Source organism: Hevea brasiliensis, chromosome 17 (assembly GCF_030052815.1).
Source record: "Hevea brasiliensis isolate MT/VB/25A 57/8 chromosome 17, ASM3005281v1, whole genome shotgun sequence".
In the NCBI taxonomy this organism is placed as follows: domain Eukaryota; kingdom Viridiplantae; phylum Streptophyta; class Magnoliopsida; order Malpighiales; family Euphorbiaceae; genus Hevea; species Hevea brasiliensis.
In genome coordinates this window covers 18,809,127-18,823,852 of record NC_079509.1, presented here as the reverse complement: position 1 = coordinate 18,823,852, position 14,726 = coordinate 18,809,127, and the positions used below count along the sequence as shown (strand labels likewise).

The following is a 14,726-nucleotide window of genomic DNA, read 5'->3' as shown; positions in this document are numbered from 1 at the left end:
TCTGCCTTGTTTCACTTCTATATTTATGAGAATTCTCATCTTCAATGCGCGGCAACTTAACTCGTAAGAATATAAAATACAAGCCTTTATGGTGAGGCCATTTAATTGATTGGTTTGATTTTTGAGAAAATTAATCAAATCAAATCAAGTAAATTGAAAAATCAAACCCAAAAAATAAAATTAAAACGATTCTACTTTTCTATCATAATCGATTTCTCCTTTGCCCTACCGAGCATCATGGACACTTGCATAGTACATGAGATGCTAAACTATAGCCGGATTATAATCTGGTATAGCTAGAGATTGAGTTTGCTATGTGTCACGTTCGCGACGCTAATTTCTCTACAGATTGTATGGCCAAACTCGGACAAGCCAAGGCTCATGTCCCAGTTTTTTCTCAGGTAGCTTTTCTTGTCCTATTTTATTTGCAGATGTAAAAAGAGAGGGGAAGTGGGGGTGGCGGGGGAGCTTTGAGAAAAAAGATCTCTACACTCAAAAAACATATTTACCTATTTACCCTCAATTTCAACTGCGAAAGACAACTCCTTTTCATTACTTTGAACCATGTTTTGGTGTTAGGTGGACAAAAAAGGATGATCTCCCAATTGTGGTTCAGAACATTCGACCATGTGCATTAAACCACAAGCGAGATGAAAGCTCTGCATAGTATAACCTTCTACGCAAAGGCAAATTGATTCACAAATATCACAATATCAAAATTCAACAACACCGTCATCCACTTGCAGTAAAAGTCAATCAAACCCAAAAATATTATGTATGAAAATTGAATCTCAGATGGCAGACATTTTGTTTCTATGCTCCTAGCATAAAAAAAATTTTCACATCACCTCAAGACACCTAGAATCTAAGAAATTGACTCATAAAAATTGTTCTTCACTAATAATTCATCAAAAACAGACCAGATACCGAGGAACACCCCTTTTCAACTATGCTCTTCGCCATCTACAATGTCCCTTTCTTCGGCAGCAGCAGCCATCAATTCATCAAAGTTTTCAGTCTTTCCCAGCAATATCTCAATCTGAGAAAGAAACACAAATGAAATTTGTCATAGTCACTATATGAAATTTCACCACAAAAAGATACTACAGAGCATTATTTCAAGCTGAAACAAGTAGGATTTAATACAAATGTTCAAAAAGCAAAAATCCCAAAGCGGTCCAACAGGTGAAGAATCCTAAGTTCTCGTGTAATAGATGAGAAATGGAATAAGAATATGTAATAGTGCATAGTTTACGATTGTCAACATAATAATAATAATAATAATAATAATAATAATAATAATAATAATAATAACACATTAAAGGGCTTTTGTGCAAAATGATATTGTTCTGCATTCATATCAGGGTAAAATAGTTACAACAGAGAATCCAAAATTCAGTGTTAAACACACTTATTAGTTTACCTTGGCTTTTTGAACAGGTCGCCCTCTTGATTCATCTCTCATATCAACTGTTGAAGTCATGATCTCTGTAGTGAATCAATTATATAAGAACTAAGACTTGATCATTCAGTTGAAACATGAACATTCAGTGAAAGATAAACAATCTTACTCTTTTCAACCGCCAATCCATTGTTTTTCAGAATTTCTGCAACAGTGACAACTGTAGCAATAGCTGCAGACACAACAAAATAAAGGAACCAGTTGGTGAAAATCCCATAAATATATCGTTCTGTACACATCCACATACAGACTCTAACATGTGAATTTTGATTACATTTCTATGTGTCATATCCATGGAAAAATAATCCTAAATGCTTAAAACGAGCTGAAAGCACATCTGCACCGAATATACTTGTAGAAAATGATTAAGAAAACATGATATTTACAAAGATAAAAGCAAATCAGGTGGTTAGTTCATGGGCAAATACATCAATTTAACAGTCCATGAGAAAAAATCTGTAAAGAAGTTACTGGAAAACAAGCTATCAATCAAATTTACGTTGGGTTCAGAATAGCCAGAACACAACATAAAGCCAACAGAAGTAAACTATCCTATTAACATGTTATGATATCACAATCACCTCAATAACCACAATCCCTCCCCCTCCCCTCCCTCTCCCCCAATAAAATAACACCTAACATCCAAACTAGACATAAAGCTTAAAAAAAGAGCAAAAAACAGTAAGGTCAGGGTATTAACATCACAAAGTAATAAACTGAAGCAACCCCTTTAAAAGTAGATGCAGCCACATAAGAAGAACATTAAACCAGGAGCTAATAAAATATACCAAGAACTTTAAAAAAAATTCAGATCTGGAAAGTATAGATGATGATGTACCCATTCCAAGTGCAGACAGTTCCACCTCGTTGTGCTGCTGCATGTATCTCTGCAAACACAAAATTGAGAATACCAACAAAAGGTAAATTAACAGGACCTACCCATCAATTTTGAACTGGTTTAAGATAGAGAAAGGTCAAACTGTTCTCTAGGTAGGGAAATTAAGGAAAATAAAGAAAACCCGAAATCCGAAAATAGAACCTTGGCGAGATTGACATAGAAGAACAAAGGCTTCTTGGTGTTGGAGACTTGAATACGATTTTTCTTGTGTAAATCGCCAGTCAAGTTGATGTTGTTAACTCCCTCTGTAATCTCTTCCATTAAAGCTCAAAAATTGGGAAACTAGAAACAAAAATGAAAACCCCAACCCTAGCCAAAGTTCTCCTTCCTCTTTTGGCAAGAGATAAAGAGTATATAAATACAGCAAACAGAGCAGATAGAGAAAGGGAGGCACAAACTACAAAAGCCCTCGATGGATGTCTCTCAGGGCGCAGAGCTGGAACTGGAACGAAATTGAAAGTTAACAAATTTATATCTATAAATTCAATTTAATTGTAAATATAAAATTATTATTTAATACCTATTTAAAAAAAAGTTAATTAATTTTTATATTTTAAAAAATATTATTATTAAGTCCCATTATTTTAATAAAATTAATTAATTTATTTATATGATTTTAAAAATATATTATTAAATAAAAATAAAAAATTTTATTAAGTAGAAACTAAATTTAAATTTATATTTTTTTAATTTTCAATTCTTTATATATCAGTTTTATATTTTCTTTATAAAAAATAATTTTTTTCATTAATTAAAAATTTAAGGACATTAATTAATATTTTTTACAACAGTTTATATCATTTTTATCAATAGATGAACACAAAGAAGAGTAGGGAGAAAAGAGTATATACTGTATTATTTTTATCAATGGATGAAAATAAAAGGATAATAGGAAGAGAAGAGTGTAGACGTTAGAGGCGAGCAGGTTTTGGTTCAAATCGAATTAAATCGAATCGAATTAATTCAGTTCAATCAGTTCGATTTTAAAATTTAATCAGTTCGGTTCGGTTTTATATTATAAAAATTTCGGTTATTTCGATTCGGTTTGATTTTAAAAGAAAAAAAATCAATTAAATCGAACCGAATCGAATAGTAATTTTATATATTCAAATCGAATCAAATCAAACTGAATTGATTTTTGAATTGATTTATTTTTATGGGAAACTTATGAATTATATTTAATTTTTTATATATAAATTATTTAATTTTATTGATTAATGGTTATTAGGTTCAAACCAAAATTAAAATTAGATCAAATAACTTGAAAATCAAGTTTAAATTAAAAAAATCAATAAAAAATCAAAACCGATCTGTTTGAACCGAACCGAAATAGAGCGGTTCTGTTCGATTCAATTTTTCATTTATTTCGATTTGATTTCTAAGATATGTAATTCAATTTTCATAATTTAATTTGGTTCGGTTCGATTCGATTTGGTTTGAACCGAATGCTCACGCTTAACAGACGTAGAGGGGAAGAAACATTTGAGGAGAGTATTATGATAGTTTAAGTATAAAAAGTAATTATATAACTAAATAGTAAATACAATCAAATTACGGATATTAATTAATATATTTTTCCAAAACATGAAGACTAATTAATAGTTTCACTAAAATAAAGGAACTAAATAGTCGTTTAATCGGTATTGACTAATAAAAAAATTGACAGAGTGACTAAACAATTTATGAAAAGTAAAATATAAGAATTAAATAATATATTTTTTAAATATAAAGATCAAATAATTAATTTTTTTAAAATATAAAAATTAAATAATATATATTTTTTTTAATGTGGCATAAAGTTTTAGACCATATCCGTTCTCACTTTAATAGTACTTATTAATTTTAGTCCATAAAATATTTATAAAAATTTATTACTATTTGTTTAATTGTTTATTAGGAATTTAAATTATTTATTAGATATTTAATCAGATAATCTTTGCTATTTATTAATTATAAATAATTCAAATTTAAAAATAAAATATTTATTCAATGTAATTAAGACACAAATCAAAATTTAAACTGTTAATTGTAGCTTCTGCTTAGGATTGAGCCTACAATCCTGCAACTTCACCCTGAGACCATCTGGGCCAGAATCAGACTGTCTGCAATTTTCTAAGCAACCAAACGCCTAGGGCACGCTTAGTTCAAAGATGGTGGTCAATATCTGGCGAATGGAAAGAGAAGAATCATCTGATCCGCAATTTGAATCCTAGCACTGTCATCAATCAACCCTATTGATTTTAGACAATTTTGAACACTTCTTCAAGAATGAAGTATAAGGAATGAATCAAATCAGTGAGTCATTTTTATTTTACGATCCTTTGATATTGATGCAGAACTAGTCTGAACAAAGCTACTTTGATTCACCATCCTTGAGAAAACATCACAGTTCTAAATCATTTGACGCATACGATATTGCTTAATTTAGCAAACAGAACATGCAAGGCATCATAGACACCTCATATGACAAGATAGTTTGTACCAACAAAAAGTATATATGCAAAGATCATAAATTTTTCAAATTTTCTGAAGTTTGATTCAATATTATATTGCGTTCCACGCTGAGACTTGAAGGTCAATACAAAATATATACTAGCAAAAGCTTTACACAGTAGATAACAGCTATGGCTATAGCAAAAAGTTCATCTGCTAAAAATCATCTGTCAAAAAAATAAATTATGTCCAACACCAAAATACCAATAACACTTTTTGAGTAATGAGTAATCTGTATAATCAACTACAAGCTGTGAGGATAAAATTTGTCAACTTTATGTCCATCCTTCAGTTAGCGTTCAGCAGCTTTCTTTTCTTTTCTTTTCTTAAAATTACCGTCATCCTATTTGGTTATATAGTCGATAATATATTATGGAGCCAAAAGTAAGAAGGATCCATTTCTAATCCCATCCAGTAGCAATAACTGATTTGTGATCAAATTCATATCCATGTGATGCCACGGAATGAGATTCAGCAGTGGCAGGAACACTGTAACCAGCATCATCTGTGGCTGCAGTATAACCTGTACTGGCTGAAACAGCATCGACATATGCACTGGAAGAAGCATACGAATCTGCACTGGTATCAGCACCACCATAGGCACCACGGAAGTCATAGCTGCCAAACCTGCCAGCACCATATCGTTTGGTTCGGCCACCACCTCCATAAGATAAATTTTCAGCGTACTGGCTAAGCCACAAAGGAACCTCCTGATTTGCTTCCTTCATTAGTTCAACAAGTGCCTTTGCAAGTGGGATGTTCTTGTCACTGAAAAATGCAGTTGCCAGTCCAGATTTACCAGCACGCCCTGTTCGGCCTATCCTGTGAACATAATCATCTATATCTTTTGGCAGATCAAAATTGATGACATGAGACACGTGAGGAATGTCCAAGCCTCGTGATGCAACATCAGTTGCCACCAAAATTGGAGTCATACCGCTCTTAAAGGATTTCAGAGCTCGTTCTCTCTCCTTCATAGTCATCAAAGGGAACACATGAGAAGAAAATGGTGAATCAGCAAAGTAATTAACTATAAGTCCAGACATGGAGATAGATGCTCATCCCAAAACCTTAAACCTTAAACATCAAACTTCAAATTATAATAGATACAGCTTATATCACATTAATGTCAGACTCATAAGGGAAAGTACCTCATGCAGACAACCAAATATTAATAAATTCTTTCAAACAAAGCTAGAATATGGAAATACTATTTCAACTACTTCCATATCCGACACCAGTAGATACTAAATTATCTTGTCACATTTGAATGGAGAGAAACATTGGGTACTTTAAGGCAAATGTCAGACGCAAAAAAATTATAATGAAATGCAATTGTAGCATTCATGGTAAAATAGCAGATATTGCAAAGTTCAGACACAAAAAGAGTAGCTAAAGGGAAAGGGATGGTAGAAGTGCTGACCATTTGCACTTTGTCACCATGTATTGCTATTGCTGGAAAACCATTCATGGACAACCAATACTCTAAGGCATCTGCACCTCTCTTTGTCTCCACAAAAATCAGAGTTAATGGCCGCTGCAACAAAGCAAGATATCCTTTCATAGCAATGCTTATAAACCTAATTAAATTGATGAATTCCAGAACAAAATTCTCAACTGCACTAGAGAGAGTATTACAATTTCCGTTTTCTATGGCAAAGGAACATCATATTCAAATGGGCAAAAGACCACAGTACCTTGCCATGGGTTCCATCTGCTTTACGGGCTCGAAGAAGATCCATGAGGTGGCTTCTTTTGTCCATATCCTGAACAAATTCAACTCTTTGTGCAATTAAATCAGTGCTTGAACCAACTCTCCCCACAGTGAGAAAAATGTAGTCCGAGAGAAAATCAGATGCAAGTCTCTGCCAAAAAAAAAATCAAGGGTAATATTAGAGCAGCAATTAGCATGCAGACTTACTAAATAATGGATCAGTCATGCAGCAAGTTTACTAGCACACAAATTAACAACATCAGAGAAATCCATCATTCTAAGAAAACAAACAGGCAGGCTAAAGTATCGTCCTAGGCCGTTCATAAACAATTAGCGGGTAGCTTAACTGTATGATCATTAATCACAATCCATCATTAATGCATTGCAATGTTGAAATGCTCCTAATAGATGTTCATTAACTTACCTAGTGTCACAAATAGATAATTATAAAAATACTGAATGATAATGATAATTCCAATAATAATTAATTGACCTAATAGAATGATACCTGATCCAAAAAAAAAAAAAAATAAAGAATCAGACAGCTCACATTCAGCTTTCTCTATGTTTTTCTCTTAAAAAAGCAGGCAAGAAAATAGTACATTGGATGAAAACAAAAATAAATAACACTCATCACAATAATCCTCAAACATTCATCTTGTACCCAAGCCTGAAGTCAAATAGATACTTTCAGCACGTGATACGTAGGAAGCACTTCAAGAACAATTGTCTTGAGGTAGATTCACCATTTACGAAGGTTTCTTCTTAACTGATTTAATGAATATCCATATCATATACAGATTTAATGAATCGAACAGGATTTTTTAAGTAATCAGTTAAAGCTACCCAATAGCTCATGCAATTTCCTATTTATTTCACCTCAGCTTCCTTGTGCATTTTGAGATTATACAAATCCTGAAGCATCTACAGTTGACCATCAAAAAAGTAAGGCAAGTCAAGAATGCGAAAGAGAAAACCTGTATCTCAAGTGGAAAAGTGGCACTGAAAAGCATGGTCTGCCTTTCACCTGGTGGAGGCATGTCCATTTGCTGGACAATCTTCCGTATCTGAGGTTCGAATCCCATATCCAACATTCGATCAGCCTCATCTAGGGCCAAATACTTTATCATCCCAAGAGAAACTCTTGCTCTCTCAATCATATCAACTAAGCGACCAGGAGTTGCAACTAAGATGTCAACACCCTTCTCCAAATTGCGAAACTGCATAATGGTAAACTAGGATTTCAGCAACATTCTGGCAAATAGCACATAGCTTGTAAGTACATCATCCTCAAATCATTTAGGTGGGAGTAAGAGCATCAGCAAAACGAAAACATGACATTAAAAATTCAGCCATCTAAGCCTTACAGCTTGATCATAGCCATTATAGAAACGCAACTCAAGTATTTGACACATGAACAGAACGAGATGCAAAAGTAGCAATGACAAAGAAGCAATATACACTAATTTGGTCAATCCAAGTGCTTCCATGGTCAAAAGACCGTATCCTTGCATCAAAAGAATGCATATTTAGTTAAAAAATAACATAAATGCGGAACCAAAGCACACAAAAAAACCAAAATTTAAAACCACAAAGTGAACTGAGTTCACTGATCAAAAGACAAAAAAATATCACAAAAAATCGACATGAAACAAAGTAATCCTTAAACCTGTTGTACTATGGGTGCTCCCCCATATGCCACCACAATCTTCACTCCAGTGTTATAAGCAAACTTCTGCGCCTCCTCATGAATCTGGCAGAAACAAACATATTAAGAAACCCCAAATAAACCATAAGATAAAAAATAACAGAAGCAAATAGAAATTCTGACCTGACAAGACAACTCCCTGGTAGGAGATAGAATGAGTGCAGAGGGATAGGCCATTCTAGACCTACCACGACCCGACCCAGCAGTTTGAAACCGGTTCCTCAAAACCCCACAAATAATGGGAAAACAGAAGGCAGCAGTTTTCCCCGACCCAGTCTGTGCACAAGCCATCAAGTCCCTCCCAGCAACCGCAATGGGTATGGCGTGCTTCTGAACCGGAGTTGGTTTCACATACTTGCACCTCTGAATATTATCATTCAAACCTTGTCCCAAATCAATTTCAGTGAAGGTATTCACCGGTGGAGGTATGTGGGAGCCAGTGACTTCGACTGGAATATCCTCATACGCATCAAAGTTGATAGCACTATTTTCTTTGGTGTTAATGTTACTACCATCATCTTCTGTGATCTCTAGCTCGTCAAAATTTTCACTTACGTCAACTAGGCGCTGGTTGTTAAAATTTTGGTTGACAGAGGGCCACCGTTGAGAACCGCTACGGCCACGACCACGTGAACGACCACCACCACGACGAGACGAACCGGGTTGACTGGTTGAAGAGCGGACGAAGCCATACACAGCCCCAGAAAAACTCCCAGAGTGCATCGACTCAGTGGGATAACCAAATGAAGTGGTGGTAGCGGTGTTTCTGAAGGGTGGAGGGACATAGGAAGGTCGGGTCGGGCGAGTTGGTTTCCGGGAAGACTCCGTGATCATATCAGTCCAAGCCATGATTACCCTTTTGGCTTAAGGTGAAAATGAAACCCCAAAAAGCCAAACAGAAGGAAGAAGAGAATGCAAGGCTTTAAGAAACAAAAATGGAGAGACCCTTCTATATATAAGGGATGATTTGAAATGGGTTATTTACGTGTGTGCATTTAGTGTTAGGTATACAAAGGAGTGTAGGGAAATGAGCTCCCTCTCCTTCCCCGTAAAAAAGCTGCAAAACCCTATGTGTAGTAGCAGTCACTTACACCACTATCTAGGCGAAGGAGAAGAGACTGAAGAGGAAGGGAAAGGAAAGGAAAAGCCATTTCCCACAGCAGAAGAGATTAATGCGATAGAATGAAATTTGTTTTCTGTCCCAACGTCATTGATTTCGCGTGTATAAACGTCTCTGCCTCCATAATCTGCATCTTCTTTTTTCTCCTCCTGCCTTTTTTTACCAAATTGCCCTTCTGCGTTAAAAGATAAAACCCGTGATGCCTCTTACGTAGAAGGCAGCACAGTGTCGCAGAGGAGTATAACTCTAGAAAATATCTTGGTTGTTCGTGGGGCTGTTTGACCGCGTGGCAATCTGGTATTTGTTTCGAATGCGAGGACAAATATTTTAGGAATTACTGAATGCATCACATTGGTTCACATGTTCTCTCATTTGACTGTTGGTGATGACCAATGATGATTGATCGTTGATCATTAATCACTGATCTGTTTGGCTTGACCCATCACCTCCCTGCTCCCGTTGCTTGTGCAAAACCTGATTTTTTTTTTTAATAAATTACAAGTATTGCATTTGTTTTAATTTATTAAATATATTTATTTATTATAATTTTATATTAAAAATTATTTATCTTATAGAAATTTATAATATTTTATGCAAAATTATAAAGAAAATATAATTTTATATTTTAATATAAAAATAATGATAAATAATAGTTACATTACTAAAGGCTAAATGTTCAATCCCCCTTACACAGTTAATAGGAATGGCAATAGAGCAGAGATCGCTATCCCAGTCCTTGCCCATGAAAAATCAGGATGGATAAGGACTTCCAACTAGAGTGCTGGAGGGGATGAGCTAGTTTCTTCGTGGGAAATTTTTTCTTTTATTTTTATTTTTAATATAAATTTATTTATTAAAAATAAATTATAAATTAAAGAATATTAATTTTAAACAAAATTTTAATAAAACACATTTTTTATCAAAATTTTAATAAATTATTTTTTAATAAAAAATACAATATATTATTATATTAGGCAAGTGATAGGAATTCAAGATGGAGAGACATTCTCTTTGTTCTTCCCATATGATATTAGGGTTGGGACGGTTTTAATCATATTAAAGAAAAATTGTAATTCTAAAAGTCATTAAGATGTTTCAATTTTTATATTTTCTTATTATTAGTTAAAATAAATTTTAAAATTAATATTTTATATTTTCATTAAATTAATTAAAATTAACAATTGAAATTATAATTATAATAATATTATTATTTTTTAGTTTCATTTTAATTAATTAAAAATAAAAAATTATGATTATAACTAATTCTAATTATTTAAATTAAAAAATGTAAAAAGTATATTTTTATATTTTCATATAATTAATTAAAATTAAAAAAAAAATAAAAAATTTAAGATTATTTTTCATTTAAATACAAAATAAGTTCAATTTCGATTCAAAATAAACGAATTAAATGGATTAGTCATGTGTCACCACGTTAGTACTATTTAACAATAACCAATGATTTACACCATATTCGCTAATAAAAAAAAATAAAAAATATCAAATTAAAAAAAATTAAACCATGATTTTTCACACATTAAAGTTAGAAATTACATAATAACTTTTTTATATTATCCCTTAAATTTATAAGTGAATTTTGTTTTATACCACGTATGACATGAATGGATTTATAAATGAATTTTACAATATTTTGTGAAATTTATTTATACTAAATAGGATGTAAGGGTGTATTCAAAAAGTGTAAAAATAAAAGAATTATATTCAATTGAATTTTTTTTTAATTAAATGTCATATTTGAAAAGTTTAAAATTATCAAAATTTAAAATTTAATTTAAAAAAATAAATCATTTTGAAAGAAATAAATTTATGTGAAAAGTGATATAATTTAGCAAAAATTCAATTCATTTAATGAATTTTCCTATTAAATACTTAAAACACTGATAATTAAGTTATATCTATTTTGAGACAGATCAATAACATAATCGCAGAGCTTGTTAATTATTTAGTGATAAAGAATAGCTGACATAAAAAACACAATTTGTTTTACTTAAAAAAAATTTGTTAATTTCACTTATCAAAATTTCCAAGATATAAAAATTAAATGAAAGTTATTATTTTAATTAGTTGTAAGCAGATTTTTGGTCTGAATAGAAAAATTGAATCGAATCAAGTTAATTCAGTTCATTTAGTTTAGTTTTAAAATTTAATTGATTTGATTCGATTTATAAATTTTGATAATTTTAATTAATTTATTCGATTTGATTATTTTTATAAAAAAATCATACCGAATCGTAATTATATATATATATATATATATTAAGGAAACCTTAAGATTTTTGAGTTTTAATTTCTAAGTTTTTTTATATTTTTGTTATTAAGATTTAATGTTGAAAATATAAAATTTTATAAAATTCGATTTAATTGATTTAAATCGAACTGAATCGATATTTATCTGTTTGGTTTGATTTGATTCAATTTTTAAAATTCTTAATTTTTTATTTTTAATTTTATCAATTTGATTCAGTTCAAAACCGAACTGACTATTTGCACACTTCTAAATTTTTAATAGTAATTCAAACACATGAATTCTTTCGCAAACTTATTTGAATTAAATTTTGCAATAAAATTAAATTAAATTCTATCGTAAAAAAAAATCATTTAAAACACGTGTAGAATTTTACCCCATTCTTATCATGTAGGGAAAAAAAAAGTTATAATGCTTTGTGATTTTAAACATAAACTTTATATGAAATTAAATTAATTAAAATATATATTATTAAAATTTTATTTTGATAATTAAATATTGTTGATTTTATAATTATTTTAATTAAAATAAAATAATTTACTTCAAAAAATTTCAACATTTATAAAATTTGTATTTTATTTTTTTTATAAATTTTATATAAAATAATATTCTCTTTTCATAAGGTAATTATTTAATGAAAAATATATTAAATTAAACTAAAATTGTGACACTTCAATATATATATATATATATAATTTTTAATTAATTTATACAATGAAATTTAATTTAAATTAATAATAATAAATATCATTTTAAATTATTAATAATATATGGTGTTATTTATATTTTATTACTCTATATAAATAATTTTATTAATTTTTATTAATTTAAAACAATATTTTATTATATTATTTAAAAACTGCTATAATTATATATTCTTTGTTTTGTATGAAATTAATATTATTGTTATTGATTTAATATATATTTTGTAAAATAATATAAAATAAAATAATTATAAAATCCACTTTAAATATTTATCTTATATTATAAAAATTAAGAATCTAAAATTTATATAATATCAAATTCTGTTTTTTCTTTGTTGTTTAATTATTAAAAATGAATTTAATTGAACTCTTTTTGAATCATATTAATATGATTCATTCTAAATAATAATAAAAAAATTATATATGATTTCACAGCCATGATTTTTCCCCCTTTCATTGGTTTCGTGCAATGCGTGGCTTGAGATAATTGGTAATGGAATCCCCCCCCTTCCATGCATATGAATCTCAAGAAAATTGGCATAAATCATCTTTTTGCATTTTAGCTTTCCACGAAAAGTTTATCTTTAATTATATCTCACTTTATACCAAAACTTTATAAAAAGTATTAACTATTAATTTTCTTTTAACTTATAAACATATTATTATTAAAGTCACTAGCGAAAGTACTCTTATATGATAAAATATAATAATACTCGTGAAATATCAAAATAATCATTAACCATTAAAATTATGACAAATCTCGAGGTACTATCTTTTTATATTATTATATAAAATTGACAATAGTAAATAATAAATAAATTAATATTTTTCTCATACACTAAATCCTCTTAAAATATATTTATGCGTTAATGGATAAATGCATAAACAAGATATAGTTTTAGATTTTCAGCAAAGCAAGAGGATTTAGAAAGTCATGGAAATGTCTTAATGAGAGAGTTGATATGTTATTGTATTATGAAGATGATACAACACAAGACACTTCTTATATAGGGAAAAGAAAAGAAAATAGATATAGGGTAAAGGAGGAAAAACAAAAATAAAATATAAAAATGATTAATACCAAGACATTTGAAAGATGTTTGATTTGATTTATAAATTGTTTAAACTTATTTATAAGTAAAAAGTTATAGATAAATTACAGTTTGATTTGATTTATAAATTAAAAAAATTACTTAAAATAAATAAGAATTTATAAGTAATAATAATTTAATTATAACTTATCTATTATTCTAAAATTACTCATTGATCAAATAAAATATTATATTATTTTAATAATTTTTAAAAATATCAATATTATCATATTTTAATGTCTATAATATTTAATTATACATCCTTTTTGATAAATTTAATAAATTAAATTACTTTTAAACACATTTTAACTAAATATTTGAACTATTTAAAAGTTATTCTAAATAATATTGCTAAATAATTCATTACTTATTTTTAATTTAATATATAAGTTAAAAGATATATTCTAAGTCAAAAGTTAAAAATTAGTCATTTTTTAATTACGATTTTAACTTTTAAATCAAGTCAAATAGTAATTTACTTATTTTTTTTACTTATAAATAGGTTTGATCGGTTTATAAACTAAATCAAATACCTTATTAGTATAAATAGTCATATGATAAAATATCTAATACTTTCGAGTATGCTTTTATAAAATTTAAGTATCAAATAAAATATAATTAAAAGCAAGATTATCAGGTGATATTTTAAATAAAAAAGAAAAATGCTTTTAGTGAAATTATATTGATAATTGTTAATTTCACATAAAATAATGTATATCTCAAGAAAATTATTATATAATTATTTAAAAAAAAGTTTATTTTATAAATATTTAATTAATTTAATAATAAAATTCAAATAAAATTAATAAAAAATAAAATAATAATGACTTGTAAAAGAGGATAATGACTTAGAATATTTTTGCTTTGATTAATTATTAAATATATCAAAAATTTTAAAAAATTTTACTTTTTTTTCATAAAAAAATAAATTTAATATATATATATATATGCACGCGCGTTAAGTACACTTAATGATTTCTCTTCCGCTTCCCAGCGGCATAAAATTAGTGGAAAGCCCGATTCCCTTGCCAAGATCCTCATCCAGCTTCTGCTTGTATATAAAAATTTAAAGAATCTGCACTGCCAGTTGGCCCACGTGTGTAAAAACCTTCAACTGCCAACTATTAGCACCGCTCTAATTTTTTTTTTTAAATCTATTTCATTATTTTTATTTGATACATAAAATATAAGTAATTAAAGTAATAAAAAATAAAATTTTAAAATTTTAATAAATAAAATTATTATTTTTAAAAATAATTTATATTTTAAT

At 29.1% G+C, this 14,726-nt stretch overlaps 2 protein-coding genes across 2 annotated transcripts; both read right to left on the bottom strand.

The window, feature by feature from the left end:
• Positions 1–740: 740 nt before the first annotated feature.
• LOC110655667 (uncharacterized protein At2g34160) lies at positions 741–2,825 on the bottom strand. Its single transcript, XM_021812094.2, has 5 exons — positions 2,502–2,825; positions 2,301–2,349; positions 1,572–1,634; positions 1,424–1,488; positions 741–1,039 (listed from the first exon to the last, which is right to left on the bottom strand). The coding sequence occupies exons 1-5, from the start codon at positions 2,619–2,621 to the stop codon at positions 944–946; spliced, it is 393 nt and encodes a 130-aa protein (XP_021667786.1). The 5' UTR covers positions 2,622–2,825; the 3' UTR covers positions 741–943.
• Positions 2,826–4,871: 2,046 nt separating this feature from the next.
• LOC110655619 (DEAD-box ATP-dependent RNA helicase 52C) lies at positions 4,872–9,536 on the bottom strand. Its single transcript, XM_021812010.2, has 6 exons — positions 8,399–9,536; positions 8,237–8,320; positions 7,545–7,787; positions 6,551–6,718; positions 6,277–6,390; positions 4,872–5,824 (listed from the first exon to the last, which is right to left on the bottom strand). The coding sequence occupies exons 1-6, from the start codon at positions 9,122–9,124 to the stop codon at positions 5,255–5,257; spliced, it is 1,905 nt and encodes a 634-aa protein (XP_021667702.2). The 5' UTR covers positions 9,125–9,536; the 3' UTR covers positions 4,872–5,254.
• Positions 9,537–14,726: the final 5,190 nt, after the last annotated feature.